The sequence below is a fragment of the Gracilinanus agilis genome, chromosome 3, assembly GCF_016433145.1.
Source record: "Gracilinanus agilis isolate LMUSP501 chromosome 3, AgileGrace, whole genome shotgun sequence".
Taxonomy (NCBI): domain Eukaryota; kingdom Metazoa; phylum Chordata; class Mammalia; order Didelphimorphia; family Didelphidae; genus Gracilinanus; species Gracilinanus agilis.
The window spans coordinates 425,731,747-425,750,052 of NC_058132.1; the positions used below are offsets into that span (position 1 = coordinate 425,731,747).

Consider the following 18,306-nt stretch of genomic DNA (forward strand, 5'->3'; position numbering starts at 1 on the left):
TGATGCTTCAATGCAAAGGCACTGGAGCCACAGTGGGCTGGAGTTATCCTGTTATCCATACCTCGTTATCCTGACCACTCCAACTGCAGCAAAGGTTGCTGGAAAACAAGTCTGGATCCATAACTCCCACTTGACAGATAGATTCCTAAGTATTTTATATTGTCTAGGATGATTTTTGGAATTTCTCTTTCTAACTCTTCCTGCTGCAATGTGTTGGAAATATATAGAAATGCTCATGATTTATGTATGTTTATTTTGTATCCTGCAACTTTGCTAAAGTTGTTGATTATTTCTACTAACTTTTTAGTTGATTCTCTAAGATTTTTTAAGTAAACCATCATATTATCTGCAAAGAGTGATAGCTTGCTCTCCTCATTGCCTACTTTAATATCTTCAATTTCCTTTTCTTCTCTAATTGCTACTGCTAGTGTTTCCAGTACAATGTTAAATAATAGGGGTGACAATGGGCATCCTTGTTTCACTCCTAATCTTATTGGGAATGATTCTAATTTATCTCCATAGTAGATGATGTTTGCACAACTCCCACTTGAAAAAGGCAACAGGACTCCCTGACTCCCCCCACAGTGGAGTATTCAGGGCTCCAGTGATCCTTTAAAAATAACTCTGAAAAAGAATACTGTAGTCCCATAATGACACCCCTAACTGTCCTCTTTACTACTACTCTCCTTCTGCTTTGTAATGTGCTCCCCTTCCAGGTTCTGTCTCAGGACTTACTGCTGGACCATTACCCGAACCCCTAATGGGAAGCTTTTGAACTTCACTGAATCATCTTCTAGAAACCTGATCATCCACTTCAACCTCTGTCACCTGGTGGACACTGACCCCCAGTACAGCTACGGAGAAGAGGACTACAGACACCAGCCTTGGGCACGCCGGGTGGTACGCCTACCCCTCTGATGGACCCCCTCACCATACTACACACAATTACTGTGCATCCTGGGGCTGTGAGACTATGGCCCGCTGGCTGTCCATCCCTAGTGACAACTATGTAACTATCTCCATTAACATGATTGATATATAAGGGTGGGATAAGCTCTGTGGGCAACCTTGAGTGGGGAATCAGGCAGCCATCAAAATCCTGGACAGACTTGCTGAGCACTGGCAAGGTGACCATTCTTGGAGTTTCTGGTTGTATGCATCTGGTCATGACCCTGCTTGGTCTTTCATCGTCCAGCAATTCCCAGTGCGAAACCCTAACGAGCTGGCTCCCCAGCCTGTTGGCCCCATGAAGGACATTTTCATTCTACCACTCTTCTCCCCCCTTCGGCCCTCAGCACTTCCTAAGGCAGGCAATGTTACTGCTCCAGCCAACTCTTACCCTTCTACCCTCAGGGCAATCAATAATCCTCTTCTAGGAATCTTGGATACTATGTTTCACTTTCTTAACTCATCCTCCCCAACCTAACTGCCAGTTGCTGGCTATGCCTAGATCCTAAGCTCCCTTATTTTATTGGTATCAGAGCCCAAGCTTCCTCCCAGGACAACACCCAGCCCCGCAATGACTCCCTCATTACTTTACTCCCGAAGGAAGAGGGAGATAAATTGTGTCACTGGGGTTATGAGCCTGTTGTGCACCTGGGAGACCTGACAGAAAATGGCACTTGTGTGACCACCTATACCAGTGGTCATAAGCTCCTGAGGAAACACTGTGAGGGTCACTATTTTGTAGCTCCCTCTGGGGCCTGGCTTGCCTGCAATTTAGGAATCACCACTTGTGTCTCGTCCCTGACCTTAGCCAAGGACAATCCACCTTCTTTTTGCATTCTGGTACACATCATTCGTCAGGTTTATTAATTTTGGGGTGAAGGAGGTTAGGACCACCTAGCCACCACTGGCCTGATCCAGACATACAGAGCCCTGATTCTCACCCCAGTCCTTGATAGCCTAGGAATTAGTGGCTCAGCTACCCTGGAAACCACAGCCCTGATCACTGGAACCGCCCACTTTCATGTCCTAGAGGCTCAGGTAGAAGATCTCTGGGATCTTGAAAACTCTATAACCCTCCTAGAAAACTTAGTTGTATCCTTGGCTGAGGTGGTTCTCCAAAATTGGAGGGGCCTTGACTTGTTGTTCCTGAAGCAAGCAGGGCTATGTGCTGCCCTAGGGGAGGCCTGCTGTCTCTATGCAAACTACTCCAGTATCATCCATGAGAGCCTCTCCTTAGTCAGGAATAGACTACAGGAGCAAGAAGAGGCCCGTGCTCAAACTGCAGGCTAGTTTCAAACCCTCTTCTTTTGGTTGCCCTGCTTAACTATCCTACTTACCAGTCTGGCCAGCCCACTTATCCTTCTCTTTGGTTTCCTCATAGGCCCCACTGTCCTTAACTGCCTCCTTCATTACATTTGCTCCCACTTACAAGTTGTAAAGTTATTAGTTACTCATGACCATCACTCAGCCTTGCCTACAGTTGATAGTCCAGTCTGATGGAAGCTTACTAAGGTGCCTCTCAATGGAACAGCATTCCATTAGTCCCAAGAGGAGTCGGTTATGTTATGACAAGGACTCAAAGGGGCAAAGGTGCCATATCCTGTTTGCCCTAACCTCACTGCCAATGCAAGCTTATCTTTCAGTAAATTTCCCCTGTTCCAAGAAGTACCCAAATTCCCCACATCCCAAGTGTCAGAAATATAACACCTGCATAACCGCATCCTCAAGCATTAATATCAGCATAACCGCAACCCTTCACTTCTGGCTTCGTTTCTATAATCTCAGCTGCTTCCATGAAAAAAAAAAAAAAAAACCTTCTGTCACTAGGCAGAATCTAGAACTGACCAATCCACTAACTTTGTAAATAACTCTTATCCTACTTTGAAAAATGTATATATACATATACTCTGTTCTCACAAAGCAAAAGGACTGCTCTCTCTGAGTATGCCCCAGCACCAGCAATAAAGGAATCTCCAACCAACTTTCCTGGGTCCCTGTGGTTACAGTCCAAGTGTTCTATAACAATATGAATCTCACTTCCATCTCAATTGATTAAAGGAGGGATGAATACACACACACACACACACACACACACACACACACACAACACTGAGTACAAAAATATATTTTACTCAACAGGGGGAAAACATGGAAGAAAGAAGAAGGGAGAATAAGAAAAAGGAGATTAAAGAAATGATTAATTCTAAGAAAGACAAACTCCAAACTATTCAGGGTTAGATTGGGCTCTGGGAAACAAAAAGAGAAGATTGGCAAGGGAACAGAAGCAGACTTCATCAAACATAGAATAGTAGTGCTAAGCAGACTCCTTATTTCTTACCACCTTCTTTCTTTAGAGAGAATAGAAAATTTTGGTCAAGGCTGTGAATAATCATTATTCTGGAAGATTCATATGGAAAAGGGATGGACTTAAGATGCAGAGATAGATATTTCCTATATATTTACTAATTGGGCTATTTTTTCCTTTGTTTTTCAATTGGGAAGTTGGAAGAGGTAGTGCAAGAGGGATGATGGATTTTTTTTTAATTTATAAAAATGTTTCAGTTTTTAAAAAAAAGATGTTGTGGAATGAATGCAACCACACATAATACAAAAGTGAACAGCTAACAGGAAAAAATGTCATAGCAAGTTTCTCTGATGAAGTATTTCTTCCAAAATAAATAAAGAACTGATTCAAATTTATAAGAAAAAAAGCCTTTTCCAAATTGATCATTTCTCAAAGGATATTTAACAGGTAATTTTCAAAAGATGAAATTAAAGTTATCAGTAGCCATATGAAAAAAAGATGCCAAATAAAAAAATAAATAATGATAAAATAATCTATATGCAAGAAAAATGCAAATCAAAGCAACTTTAAGTTGTTTAAGTTGCTTGTACCCTTTAAGATTGTCAAAGTTTACCAAAAAAAGAAATGCTAAGTACTGAAAGAGGCTTTGGGAAAATAGACACATTAAGACTGTTGATATAGCAATGAACTGGCCCAGCCATTCTAGAAATCATTTTCAAACCAAGCTCAAAAAGCTATTAAACTGTGTATAACCTAAGACATTCAATACTATTACTGAAGATCTATACCCCTAAAGAAATTAAAGAAAAGAAAAAGACCTATAGATACAAAAATATAGCTGTTGTTTTTAGTAGTAGGAAAGTTAAAACCTAAGAGTAAGAGAGTGTCATCAATCACAGAACAGCTGAACAAATTACATTATGATATATCGATGTAATAGTTTTAGAAACACCTATGAAGACTTTTATCAACTGAGACAGAAAGAGAATAATTTTTGTAAAAACATCAATATTGTAAAGACAAACAACTCTGAATGATTTGAGAATTTTGATCAATACAATGATCAACAACTCTGGAAGACCATTGATGAAAAACACAACTACCTCCTGCCTGAAAAGTGCTGGATGCTAGATAAAAAATGACATTTTTCATGACCAAAGTGGACATTTTTTATTTGATTATGCATATTTCTTATAAGGTTTTTGTAAAGTGGGGAAAAAAATAAATGCATGTTCACTGAAAAAGTCATTTTTTAAAAATGGACAATCCAGAGATGTAGTGTCACAAGTTCACAAGTTCAAAGAAATGACATAAGAATCATCAAGATTACCTGAAAGATCTTTGGGGAAGATGGTGGCTTAGACGCAGCAAAATTCCTGATTTCTAAAATCCTTCTCTGAATCTCTGAAAATCCTTCCACACCAATCAAAAACAAAGTGCTTCAAGGGGACAGAAAACCAAATCTAACAACTGAATAGAGCTGGGGGATTCTCCTGCTGGACACAACTTAAAAGGTATGCCAAAAAAAAAAAAAAAAAAAAAGCCTGAATCCTTGAACTGTCGGGTTTTGAGGGAAAGGAAGAAGGAAGATCCTAGGTCCCTTCCCCAACCTACTGAGCTAAGTCTCCACCAGATCCTGGAATCTCTGGGTGGGCAAAGACACTAGTTCAGAGGGAGTACCTTGCTGGCACAGCTGTGCCAGGCTCAGTGCATTGAACACAGACGGCAGGGAGGGAGCTGGAGGAGAAGGGCAGAGAGGGGAGCTTAGTTGCAGCCAAAACACTCTCTCTTGCCCCTCCCCCACCCCTTTCTCCAGATTTTGGGTCTCAGGGCACATCCAGCTCTGTAGATCAACTCCACTCTGGAGTTGATCTTATCAATATCTTATCAATATGGTAAATAAGAAGTCTCCAGAGGACAAGGAAGCTCCAACACCCCTCCCCCATAGATTGCAGTGAAAGTAGCTGTAATCACATCTTCAGGTTCTGCTGTCATCTAGGGAAGATATGGCCTCAGGGCTCATTAACCTACTCAATCAGCAGAGCAGTAAAGAAGCCCCTTCAGGACAGAATACTTCAAACCCACAGATCCAGCAAATAATCAGAGGAGCAAGATTATAGCCAATTACAAAGAGGAAAGAAGTAAAAAATATAAGTAAACAACAGAAAAAGAAAAAAGAAATTACAGTTGACAGCTTCTATCCAGGAAATGAACAAAAAACAAATGGAACAGAGGAGGACCATGGAACATCAAGCAAAAACACAGAAATTCCAGTGAATTGGACACAGACTTAGGAAGAACTCAAAATTCAATTAACTCAAGAACTCAAAATTCAATTAACTCAAGAACTCAAAAAACAAGAGAGGCTGAAGACAAATGGGAAAAGAAAATACATTAACTAAAACAAGAAAATAGTGTCTTGAAAGCCAAAATTTACCAGCTTGAAAATGAGGCTAAGAAGGTGAAAGATGACCTACAAAGAAAATCAGACCAGATGGAGGATGACTAAAAAGCCAGGGATGAAATTAAATCTTTAAAAATTAGAATCCAACAACAAGAAGCAAATGACTTCACAAGGCAAAGGAATCTATAAAACAAATCAAAAGAATGAAAAAATTGAGGAAAATATGAAACACCTCACTGACACAACCACAGATCTGGAAAACAGATCTTGAAGAGAAAATTTAAGAATCATTGGACTACGGGAAGATCATGACAAAAGGAAAAGCCTAGACACATCATGCTACAGGAAATTATCCAAGAACACTGCCCCGACATTCTTGAACAAGAGGGAAAAGTGGAGATTGAAAGAATCCACAGATTACCTCCTACATTAAATTCCCAATTGACAACACCCAGGAATGTTATAGCCAAATTCAAAACTATCAGACCAAGGAAAAAATATTACAAGCTGCTAAAAAGGAGTCATTCAGATACTAGGGAACCACAGTTAGGATAACACAGAATCTGGCTGCATCTATACTGAAGGACTGGAAGGCATGAAATATGATATTCTGGAAAGCAAGGGAACTAGGATTATAACCAAGAATCAACTACCCGGCAAAACTGACTATATTCTTGCAGGGGAAAGTATGGTCATTTAATAAAATAGAAGACTTCCAAGCATTCATACAGAAAAAAACCAGACTTAAACAGAAAATTCTATGTCCAAACACAAAACCCAAGAGAAATCAACAAAAAGTAATTAAGAGAGGGGGAGAGGGGGAAACAAAAAAAATCAAAACTTCTTTTTTTAAGGGACCCCCCAATAGGGCAAATCAAATCAAATGATTTGTATTCCTATAAGAAAAGATGATATTGGTAATTCTTAAAAGTTGTTATTATTATCAGGACAGCTAGAAGAAGTATACTTTGGAGGGAACAGTGACATACTGTATAGGATGAAATATCAAGTATATATGTATTTATAAAATATAAAACTAGAGGTTAAAAAAGAGGATAATATTAAGAGAAATGGGAAGAGACAAAATGGAGTAAATTTATATTTCATAAAGAAGTGCATGGTGGGAGCAGGGGAGAAAACCAATACACTGGAAGGGTAAAGAGATTGGAGACAGAAAATATTTAATTCTTATGTGCATTGAAATTGACTCAAAGAGGGAAGAACATTCAGATCCACTGGGGCAAAGAATTGATTCGTGCCGTATAGAGAAGTAAAAGGGCAACAAACAGACTGGTAGGGAGGGAAGCAATACTAGGGGGTAGAATGTGAGGGGTAACTCAAAAATACCCTAAAGAAAAATAAGAGGGGCATAATAAAGGAGTGGGGAGAAAGGGAAGTAAAATAAGAGTGGGGATTAGGGGGACTGATTAAAAACAAAATATTGGTGTAGAAGGAAATAGTGAAAGAAGAAAGGGCTGGACAAGGAGAGGAAATCAAAATGTTGGGGAATACACAGCTGATAATTGTAACTCTGAATGTGAATCAGATGAACTCACCCATAAAATAGCAGGGTGGATTAGAAACCAAAATCCTAACATATGTTGAATATAAGAAACAATCATGGGGCAGCTACACACACAGAGTAAATGTAAAAGGCTAGAGCAAAATCTGTTGTGCATCAACTGGGAAAAGAAGGCAGGAATTGCAATCATGATATCTGACAAAGCCAACTTAAAAATAGATCTAGTTAAAAGAGATAGGGAGGGGCAGCTGGGTAGCTCAGTGGATTGAGAGCCAGGCCTAGAGATGGGAGGTCCTGGGTTCAAATCTGGCCTCAGACACTTCCTAGCTGTGTGACCCTGGGCAAATCACTTGACCCCTATTGCCTACCCTTACCACTCTTTTGCCTTGGAGCCAATACAAAGTATTGACTCCAAGACGGAAGGTAAGGGTTTAAAAAAAAGAGAGAGAGAGAGATAGGGAAAGTAATTACATCCTGATAAAAGGCAGTATAGACAATGAGGAAATAACAGTACTTAACATGTATGCACCAAATGGTATAGCATCCAAATTTCTAAAGGAGAAATTGGTGGAGCTTAAGGAGAAAGTAGATAATAAAACTATACTAGTAAGAGACCTGAACCTTCCTCTATCAGATCTAGATAAATCAAACCAAAAATTAAATAAGAGGTAAGAGATGTGAATGAAATCTTAGAAAAATTGGAGTTAATAGATATATGGAGAAAAATAAATAAGGACAAAAAGGAATACACCTTCTTTTAAGCAGCATATGGTACATTCACAAAGATGGACCATGTACTAGGGCATAAAAACATGGCAAACAAATGCAAAAAAGCAGAAATAATAAATGCAACCTTTTCAGATCATAATGCAATAAAAATAATAATTAGAAAGGGCATATGAAGAGGCAAATGAAATATTAATTGGTAATTAAATAATGATTCTCCAAAATCAGTTAAAGAACAAATCATAGAAACAATAATTTCATTGAAGAGAAGGACAACGATGAAACTTCTTACCAAAATTTATAGGATGCAGTCAAAGTAGTACTCAGGGGGAAATTTATATCCTTGAGTACATATATTAACAAATTAGGAAGGGCAGAGGTCAATAAATTGGGCAAGCAAATTAAAAAACTAGAAAGCGAACAAATTAAATATCCCCAGATAAAAACTAAGTTTGAAATACTAAAAATTAAAAGAGAAATTAATAAGATTGAATGTAAAAGAACTATTAAATTAATAAATAAAACTAGAAGCTGATACTTTGAAAAAACATAAAATAGACAAAGTACTGGTCAATCTAATAAAAAAAAAGTAAAGAAGAAATCCAAATTAAGAGTATCAAAGATAAAAAGGGAGACACCTCACCTCTAATGAAGAGGAAATTTAGGCAATCATTAAAAACTATTTTGCCCATTATATGGCAATAAATATGGCAATCTAGGTGTTATGGGTGATTATCTACAAATTAACAGATTAACAAATTTAAGAAAATTAACAAATAGATTAACAGAAGAAATAGAATATTTAAATATCAGAATATCATATCATATCATATCAGAAAAAGAAATTTAACAAACCATCAAAGAACTCCCTAAGAAAAAATCCCCAGGGCCTGATGGATTCACCAGTGAATTCTATCAAACATTCAAAGAACAAATAATCCCAATAGTATACAAACTATTTGACATAATAAGCAAAGAAGGAATTCTACCAAATTCCTTTTATGACCTTAATATGGTACTGATTCCAAAGCCAGACAGGACAAAAACAGAGAAAGAAAACAACAGACCAATTTCCTTAATGAATATAGATGCAAAAATCTTAAATAGAATACTAGCAAAAAGACTTCAACAAAGTGATCACAAAGGTTATTATTCCCTCCGATCAGGTGGGATTTATACCAGGAATGCAAGGATGGTTCAATATTAGGAAAACCATCCACATAATTGACTATATCAACAAGAAAACCAACAAAAATCACATGATTATCTCAATAGATGCAGAAACAGCCTTTGACAAACTACAACACCCATTCCTATTGAAAACACTAGAAGCTATAGGAATAGAAGACCTTTCCTAAAAATAATAAACAGTATATATCTAAAACTATCAGCAAGCATCATATGCAATGAGGATAAATTAGAAGCCTTCCCAATAAGATCAGGAGTGAAAGTTGCCCATTATCACCTCTATTATTTAACACTGTTCTAGAAATACTAACTGTAGCAATTAGAGAAGAAAAAGAAATTGAAAGTATTAAAATAGGCTAGGAGGAGAGCAAGCTATCACTCTTTGCAGATAATATGATGGTCTACTTAAAAAATCCTAGAGAATCAACTAAAAAGTTAGTGGAAATAATCAACAACTTTAGCAAAGTTGCAGGATACAAAATAAACCCACATAAATCATCAGCATTTCTATATATTTCCAACACATCCCAGCAGCAAATTAGAAAGAGAAATCCCATTTAAAATTACCCTAGACAAAAGACTACCCCTGAAAATCAAGACCAATAAAAAACAAGGATATCATTTGTCAGGAAATTATAAAGGAAAATAAAGTGTTAGAACCAGAGGGCATTGTGGGAAATAAAATTAACTGGTTACCTCCTCAAATCCCAAAATGAAAATACCCAGGAATGTCAAAACCAAGGAATCAGATCATACTACAATTACAATAAGGGAAAGGAAGTCTTGGAATATAATATACTAAATGACATGGAAAGAAAACTTAAAACCAAACATAATATCCTAAAAAAAGCTTTTGAAAAAGTACAATCTAATGCAATAATGTAGAATAAAAAAAGAAAGTTAACTGAAGAAAAAAAATCATTCTATCAAATTTCTCTGATAAAAGTTTGACATCCAAAAAATATAGTAAAAATTGACAAGTATGTATAAAAATAAGGTAGAAAAGGAATGTGAACATGCCTTTTGCAAAAGAAATGTAAGCACGACTGACATGAAAAAACATTCCAGGTACAGTGCAAAGTGAGCAAAACCAAAACAATTTATACAACGAAAATATCATGTAGAAAGAAAAACTTTAGAAGGCTTTGCACTTAAGAACACTACAGCATTTCAGGACTTTACTTGGAACAATGCAATCTACAAAAATGAAAAAACAGTGGCACTAAATAAATCATGAAAAAGACTAGTTTACATTATGAGAGTTGAAACAAGAAGCAATATAGCCTTATTTAACCTCAGATGGGAAGAGGCAGCTTTTTTTGCCTCTGGTGACAGCAAAATAAAATGTTACAAAATTACAACGAACAAGTATAGTTCAAAGAAAAGACAAGGAAAAACCCTACTCCTGCTCCCCCCCAACACCTTTCCTGAGGAAGAAGACTTATGAGCATGAAGCATTATATATATTTTTCTAATGTTTTTGATGTATTGATTGGTTTTGCCAACTGGAAAAAGACCAATATAAAAATATTTACAACAGGGAATTAGCAAGCCTGGCCCAATTACTCTGTACATCATTTGAAACTATTCTCAGAAAGTCATTAAACTATGTATTCTCTGACTGGGAAACACTACTATTAGATACATTCCCCACCCCCCGCACCCCCGAAATAAAAGTTCAGACATTGGAAAATAGCCCTATATGCAAAAATATTTTCAAGAGCACTTTTTGTTCTAACAGACCTGGAAACTAAGTGGGTTCTTGTTAACTGGGAAACATGCAGTAGATTGTTGTTTAGTAGTTTCAGTTGTGACTCCTTTTGGAGTTTTCTTGGCAAAGATATTTTCAATCTCATTGTAGAGATGAGAAAACTGAAGCAAACGGGGTTATTATTAAGTGACTTGTTCAGGTTAACATAGCTAGTAAGTTTCTGTAATTACATCTGAACTCAGATCTTCCTGATTCCAGGCCCACTGTTCTACCTACTGTGCCACTTAACTGTCTCATAGCATATCTTAAAATAGGAATATGACTGATTCAGAGAAACCTAGGAAAAACTATATGAACTAATACAAAGTAAAGTAAGCAGAATCACAAGAATTTACAGAATAACCTTAATAACATGAAAGAATACAACTTTGAAATATTTTAGAACTTTGATCAAATATAATTTTCAATCATAACTTCAAAATTCCACTTTGGCAGAGAAGTAAGTGACTAGAGTGGGTTTGCAGACATAGTTTATGTGTTGATACATTAAGAACATCAATAAGACTTAAAAACACACAGAAAATTGGAGTTCAAAACAGACACTCAAAAGGACAGTTTTGTTTACTGTCATGTTAAATTTGGTATACATTTTTTAAAACTGTACAAATATAATTTCATATGAAAACTTGTTTTTGTTTATAAAAATGTTTATAATAAAAAGTAAAAAATAACACATAGCAGAAACAACATTTTCAGGGACAGTGTGTAACCTAGGGGAAAGTTTATTTAGAGAATGGGGAAAGATAATTCTAGAAAGGTCAAAGTTATATCTTGCCTATCGGGCTTCAATGTAAAACCATGGAATTTGGAGGAAGAAGTTTTCATCAGGGCAATGATATAAATTTGTGGCCTCTTTCCCATTTCTATACACCACAGTGATATTTCTCTAAAATATTACTTTTATGTTATCATTCAGGTAATCAAAAATCCTTCAAAGTCCCCATTGTTTATCTATTTTCCAGGGAAAAAAATCTTATTTACTATTAGCACTTCAAATCTTAGTACCAACATTTAGTAGGCCAGTGAAGGAGATAGTAGGCCCTAAATTTCTGAGAACTCAAGTTTTTTCATCTGTAAAATAAGGACACTAATATTTAGATTTCTTACTTCAGAGGAATGCTATGAAAAATGTGTTTGATTCCCTATTAAATTAGTATTACTGTAGCATTCTAACCAAACCCCTCACTCCTCAATTCTAAATGTACCTAAATGCATTACTAAAATGGCAATTGGGGAGAGGGTGTGGAAGTAAGAGTTGAACATAACTGATGAAAAGCACAAAAATATGTGCATGAATTAAAAGAAGCACAAACTTATAGGATCCTTAGTTCAACCTTTTTATTTCTACATTTGTAGAAACTGAGGCCCACAGATATTGTGGCTTGCCACATGACACATACCCCTTTTACCTGCTAATTTACATAACTTTACATTACTTCTACTCTTCTTCTGTTCACAGTACATTCTCCCATCCTTAAAAGGTCAAAATCTGATTTCTTTACCCAATCTTTTTTTAATCCCACACTAGCCCAACATCATTCTGAAAAATAAAAGGAGGGATTAGAGGGGAGTCTAAAACAGCAATTTAAATATTTGCATAGTATATCATTTCAAAAGGCTACATGAAATTTGCACATGATAGTTATCTTTACAATTAAGGTGTCAAGTACTGAGTAACCCCCATTTTATAAGATGGCATGTGGAAAAGAAATGTATTCTACAACTCTTTTAGCAGGACTCCTGTTTTAAGAAAACATTTTAGACTGATCTAGTAAACATCCTGAGTTAAGGACCAAAGTCTTTCTCTTACCTGCTTACTATATAGCTGCTTAAGTCATAGCTCTTTGTTTCTGAACTTAGTTCAGAACTCAGCTGGTCTGTAAGGGGTTAAGTTTAGAAATCCAGCTCTCCTGTCTTATAATTTATCCTTTCTTCCTCAAAGAATGTTTGCTAGTCTTAGAAACTGTGAAAACTGAGTAAGAAAGAAAGGCTTGTTATCTCTAACCATATCAAGCTATACCTGGAAGTCTGGTTTGCTGTCCAAAGTCTAGGCCATTATCTTGCACTTGAATTCCCATTAAGTTGAAGTGTGGGGTCACTAGGCCCCATCAAATAATTTCAAGCCAATCATTTTGTTTGTGTTTTGTTTCACTCCCTCCTTTATGGTTTGCAAGCAAAATTATTCCTGCCTTCCTTAGGTAGTGGGCTCCATCATAAGAGATATGTCCCTGGCAAAAGTGTCTAATCACTTTCTTTTTTAATAATTTTCTTTGCTTCTTCTGACTCAACTGCATTTGAAGGGTGGGTTTTTGTCAGTTGACAACAAAATTATTGTATGACTTGAACAAGGTCAAGGTACTATAATTTAATAATTACCAGAGTAAATTAGAATACAAATCCTGAAGCTTTTTCCATCCGTGGATAAGTTTGACAAAGCAAGAAGATCCCTGCTATGGCTTACCAGAGAGAAAAGTCAAGTCAAAAAGCATTTATTAATTGCCTATATATGTGCCAGACACTGTGTTAAGCACAAGGGATACAAAGAAAGGCAAAACCAGTTGTCTTTGCCTTCAAGGATCTCACAACTCCTTGAGAGAGACAACATATAAACAACTATGTAAAAACAAAATACATAGAGGATAAATTGGAGATGAGTACAGAGGAAAGGCACTAGTATTATGAGGGAATCTTCTTGCAGAAAATGGGATTTTTAGTTGACACTTAAGAAAGCAAAGGAAGTAAAAAAGCAGAGATGAAGAAAAAGAGAGCTCCAAACTTGGGAGAAAACCAGTGAAAATGCTTAAAAGGGAGAGGGAGTGTCTTGTTTGAGAGGGAAGCCAGTATCACTGGATTTCTGAACATATGGTGTTCACGCAAGAAAATACCAAATTTTGAAGGACTTTAAAAGTCGAAATGTTTTATTTGAACCTGGAAGTAATAGGGAACCACTGGAGTTTACTGAATAGGTAAGGTAGCATGGACAGACCTGTTCACATTGCCTCTACCAAACCTCTTCTCTGGCCTTTTGAAACATGGATCTCCTTTTGGAATTAGACAAGGCTTGAGTTCAAATCCTGCCCCAGACACTAATGAGCTGTGTGAAGCAAGGCAAATTATTAAGACTATTAGCCTCAGTTTTCTTTTCTGAAAAATGGGGATAGCAGCACCAATCTTAAAAAGCTGGTCTGAAGATCAAGTAAGATACCACGTAAAAGACTTTGCAAATACTATAAAGATGTCATGTATTACCATTATTATTATTGATTCTCCTCTAAGTTGACTGGCCACTCCTTGCATTTCCTTTAATGGATTGTCTTTCACATCTTACCCCCTATGTATCTATGTACATAGGTACATGCCAAAGCTCTCTCCTATTTTCCCTTGTCTCTCCTCTCTTTTCCTTTTTCCTCCCCTGCCCTCCCCTCTTCTCCTCTCCACCATCCTCTCAATCATCCAGGTTCACAAATGCTTAACTCTCTTCCCTTTTAATTACTCCATATACTGAATCAAGTGCTAATCTTGCCATTCTTACTTCCTTATAACTTGCATCCAACTTCTCTATTCATGCAGTCACTGCCCTACTATTCAGGCCCTTTAATGGCCTCCCAATTACTCTTTCTGCCTCAAATCCCTCCATCTGCCAATTCATACTCCACATAGCTGCCAAACTAATTTTCCAGAAGTGGAGTTCTGACTATTGGACATTTACCTTTGAAACTCAAGTACAATCTACCACCTTTCCAGACAAACTGTCTTTGCTTGAACTTATGCACACCGTTACTTATTCATCTCTGTTCCTTTGTTAAGGCTGTTCCCTCATACCTGGGATGCATTCTCTCCTTGCCTCCAACTTTTAGAATCCCTAGTTTCCTTCTAAGCTCTGCTCTAACATCATTTACCTTTTCCTGATACTCCAAAGTACTTTCCTATGTCTTTCCAAAATTAGCTTGTATTTACTTTGCATATATTTTAAATCTACTTGTATGTATACATAGTTTCCCCAGGTAGAATGGAAACTCTTTGAAAGCAGGAAGCTTCACTGGTGACTTTGTATCCCTAACTACTAACAGTGCTTGGTACAAAGAAGTAATTTATTGAATGAATATGGGCCTGGAATTGTATAAGAGAGCCCAGAGATGCACTGGATGCTAATTAAGCTTTTGGGAGCTAATGAGATCACTAAAATAGAGAATAAAGAGAGAAAATAAGAGGGCCCAGCACAGAGCCTCGTGTGACCACCAAAACCTCAGAGTTCACAAATGGTAAAAGTCCAAATCCTGAGTAGATTGAATTAATCATAGGAACTGTCTAATTGTATCTACTGTTTCTGGGAAGCAAAAGATAAACCTGAATCTTTAGTAGGCCTAGAATAAACATAGTATACCTATCCAGTTTAGAGATAATCTGAGTGCTTAAAAAATCAATAGGCATCATAATACAGATATCCATATCTCTGCCAAAACATAAGCATCAATACTAAAATGCTGCAAATATATGACCATTTGCCCCATTACAGTCTACTGTTAGAACACCAGTTAGGCTTCTAATATATTTACTTATGTCACAGAACCAGAATCACAAAATTTCAAAGTTGGAAAGGGATTTGAAAAGCCTGTTACTACATAATCCATACTTAAAAAAGAATCTCTACAACAACACACCAACATACTTCCATCAAGTCATTGCTTCAAGACATTTGGGGAGGGTAATTTAGTCTGTCTAATGGCAGCCATTCCATATTCTACTTATTTTAATGGTTAGAAAAAATATCAGGAATAGCATATTTCAACTTAATATCCCTGTTCAAAAAAGATTCATTACAATAAAGGACTTTTATTAAAGGATCTCTAAGATCTCTTCAAAATAGATTTTTGAACACCACAGACAAGTATTATAACATTAATATATGGCATATATGGCTTTGGGGTTTGCCAAGTGCTTTAAAAGCAGAATATCTCACTATAACCCTATTGGGCAAAAAACTGGGATTCTCATTTTACAGATGAAGAAATTTTAACTTAAAAGGCATCCACTGAGTTGGTAACTCATGTAAATAGCTAGTAAGTTTTTAAACCCAATTCTCTCCAGATTCCAGATCTAGAAGGTCTTTCTACTAAACTGCTCCAGATCTTTTTTTTTTTTTTTTAAACCCTTACCTTCCATCTTGGAGTCAATACTGTGTATTGGCTCCAAGGCAGAAGAGTGGTAAGGGTAAGCAATAGGGGTCAAGTGACTTGCCCAGGGTCACACAGCTGGGAAGTGTCTGAAGTCATATTTGAACCCAGGACCTCCCATCTCTAGGCCTGGCTCTCAATCCACTCAGCTACCCAGCTGCCCCCTCCTCTAGATCTTTAATGTGCCTTCAAATGAAATTAAAAGTCAGAAGATAAATTTCACTATACCTCACATATGTACCTCACTTTATCTACAGTTATCTTAAGGAATTTTAGAAAATGTGCAAGTCAAAATTTTAATTAACTAAAATTCAAAGCTAGAAAAAAAGACTAGCAATAATAGAGCCAGACACTGTGAAGATATGGATAATCAAGAAAACAAAAACACTTGGGTAGAATGTCACTACTCCAAAATGGTAAGGTTACTCATCTAAATAAAAAACAAAACATCTGCTTTATATTTCACAATAAACTTCAGTTCTCCTATAACCCAGGTGTAGTTAAAAATAGACTATTTAACTGCTTCTAACACAAAGTAGGAAGAACTTCTAAATCTGTTCTCTAATGAAAGGGTTCAAAGAAGTTCAAGAAAGCACAATCTGACAACATAAATCTTACACAATCTACTAATAAATTTTACGGTTTTGCCGGACTGAACCGCAGGTTAACAGCAGCAATAGAAAAAGCACTGGACCTGTAGGCCTAAAATATGAGGTTAAATCCAGCTGCCTCCTTTAGATCTAGATTATTTAGTCTCAATTTCCTCAGATGCATGATGGAGATAACAATGACATCTAATTACTAAGGTAGTAGCCAAGATAAATGCGATATATGCTGAACATTTTGTATACATAAGGCGCTTGTCCCCCTTCCTCTTCCCCCACGATGGAAGATTTAAGTTAACGTTTTGTGTTCTATCTGACCCATTTTTTGCTGACGGGATAAACTATCAAAAATATAACAAGGTCAAACTTGAGACAAAAGGTTTCTATAGTATGAACTTAGACCAAGAAGTTCTTTTTGCTGATTCCTAAGGAGTCAGCAAAAGAAAAAAAAAAATCTTCCCACAAAGGATCCACCTGACATAGTCCTGGTTATTTCTAACCTTACAAAGTCCAAATTAAATGCGTAAGCTACGAATTATTTTTCATTCCTTTCCTTTTTTAAAAAAGTTCATTAGGATGAACTTCAAAAAAGAATCTAAAAGGGGGGTGGGGGAGGCAATAAAAAACAATCCCATAGGAACGCAGTGGCAAAACCCACACAACTAGAGTACCGCCCCCTAAAAATCCCTTCCTAGTGGCTTCCCCCAGAGCCCAGACAACCCAAAACAACCTCACTAAGGGTAAAGGTTAGAAAGGAAGTTCCAGGACCAAAGGACAAAACAAATAAAATAAGGTAGCCATCCCGAAGCCTAAGAGACACAGGCTCCCGCCCGGCTCCGGCCCCATTTCCCTTAAGCCAGCTCCAGGCCCCGGAAGTCCAGACATGGAACGCGGAGTACGCGCACGGAGCCCGAAGAGGGCCAGGCAGGCCCAAGGCTACGAGCTAAGGAGGGAGGAGTTTGTCCTATTCTGCGGTGTTTGGCCCATGATTGGCACTTCCTAAATAATGGGTAATGGAGTGACCTGAACTCGAGGTTAGGGGAACCGGGAGGTGGGAAAAGGTAAAAGAAAGAAAGAAGACGGAAGCAGAGAACGGCCCTGGGTCTGGAGAAGAGAGGGCCGCGGGGGAGGGGAGAATAGAATAAGTCAACAAACGTGAGCGTGGCGCGCGGGGTCGGGGACGCGCCCGCCTGGACGACCCGAGTTAGTTACCTTCTGGGAGGTGCTCTGCTGCAGCACATTCTGCTCCACGGTCATGGCCCCCCCGGCGGCGGCGGCAGCGGCAGCGGCAGCTCCTTCACCTCCTATTCCTCTTTCCTCCCGCGGTTGCCTGGCTCTTGTTTGCAGGCTCTCGGTGTCTCCTCCTTTTTCCTCTCCTCTTTTCCTTTTTCCCTTCCCCCCGAGGACAGCTTGGCCAGGCTCCGGGTGAGGTTTGCGGGCAGAGGATGAAAACGGTTCCAGGAGACCTGGGTCAAGTGAGGGAGGGAGGAAGAGCCAGGGCAAGGGGAGGAGGGGGCTAGAGGGCGGTCCTGGACTCAGCGCAGCACGCCTGGGGCGCCCCTACGGGGGGCCATGGGAAAGAAAGGAAGGTGGAAGGGAAAGAGAAAGCGAGCTAGCACTCTGAAGCCGAAGACACCGCGGCGGGCGGCGGCAAAGCGGAAAC

At 37.9% G+C, this 18,306-nt stretch overlaps 1 protein-coding gene across 1 annotated transcript in view; it reads right to left on the reverse strand.

Moving 5' to 3' along the window:
* The window catches only part of USP25 (ubiquitin specific peptidase 25), a 206,661-nt gene extending 188,732 nt beyond the window's left edge, over positions 1–17,929 (reverse strand). Inside the window, exon 1 of the mRNA XM_044670322.1 lies at positions 17,856–17,929. Within this exon, the coding sequence (XP_044526257.1) occupies positions 17,856–17,900 (45 nt within the window). The 5' untranslated portion in view covers positions 17,901–17,929. The remainder of the gene's footprint in view (positions 1–17,855) is intronic.
* Between the last annotated feature and the right edge of the window lie 377 nt (positions 17,930–18,306).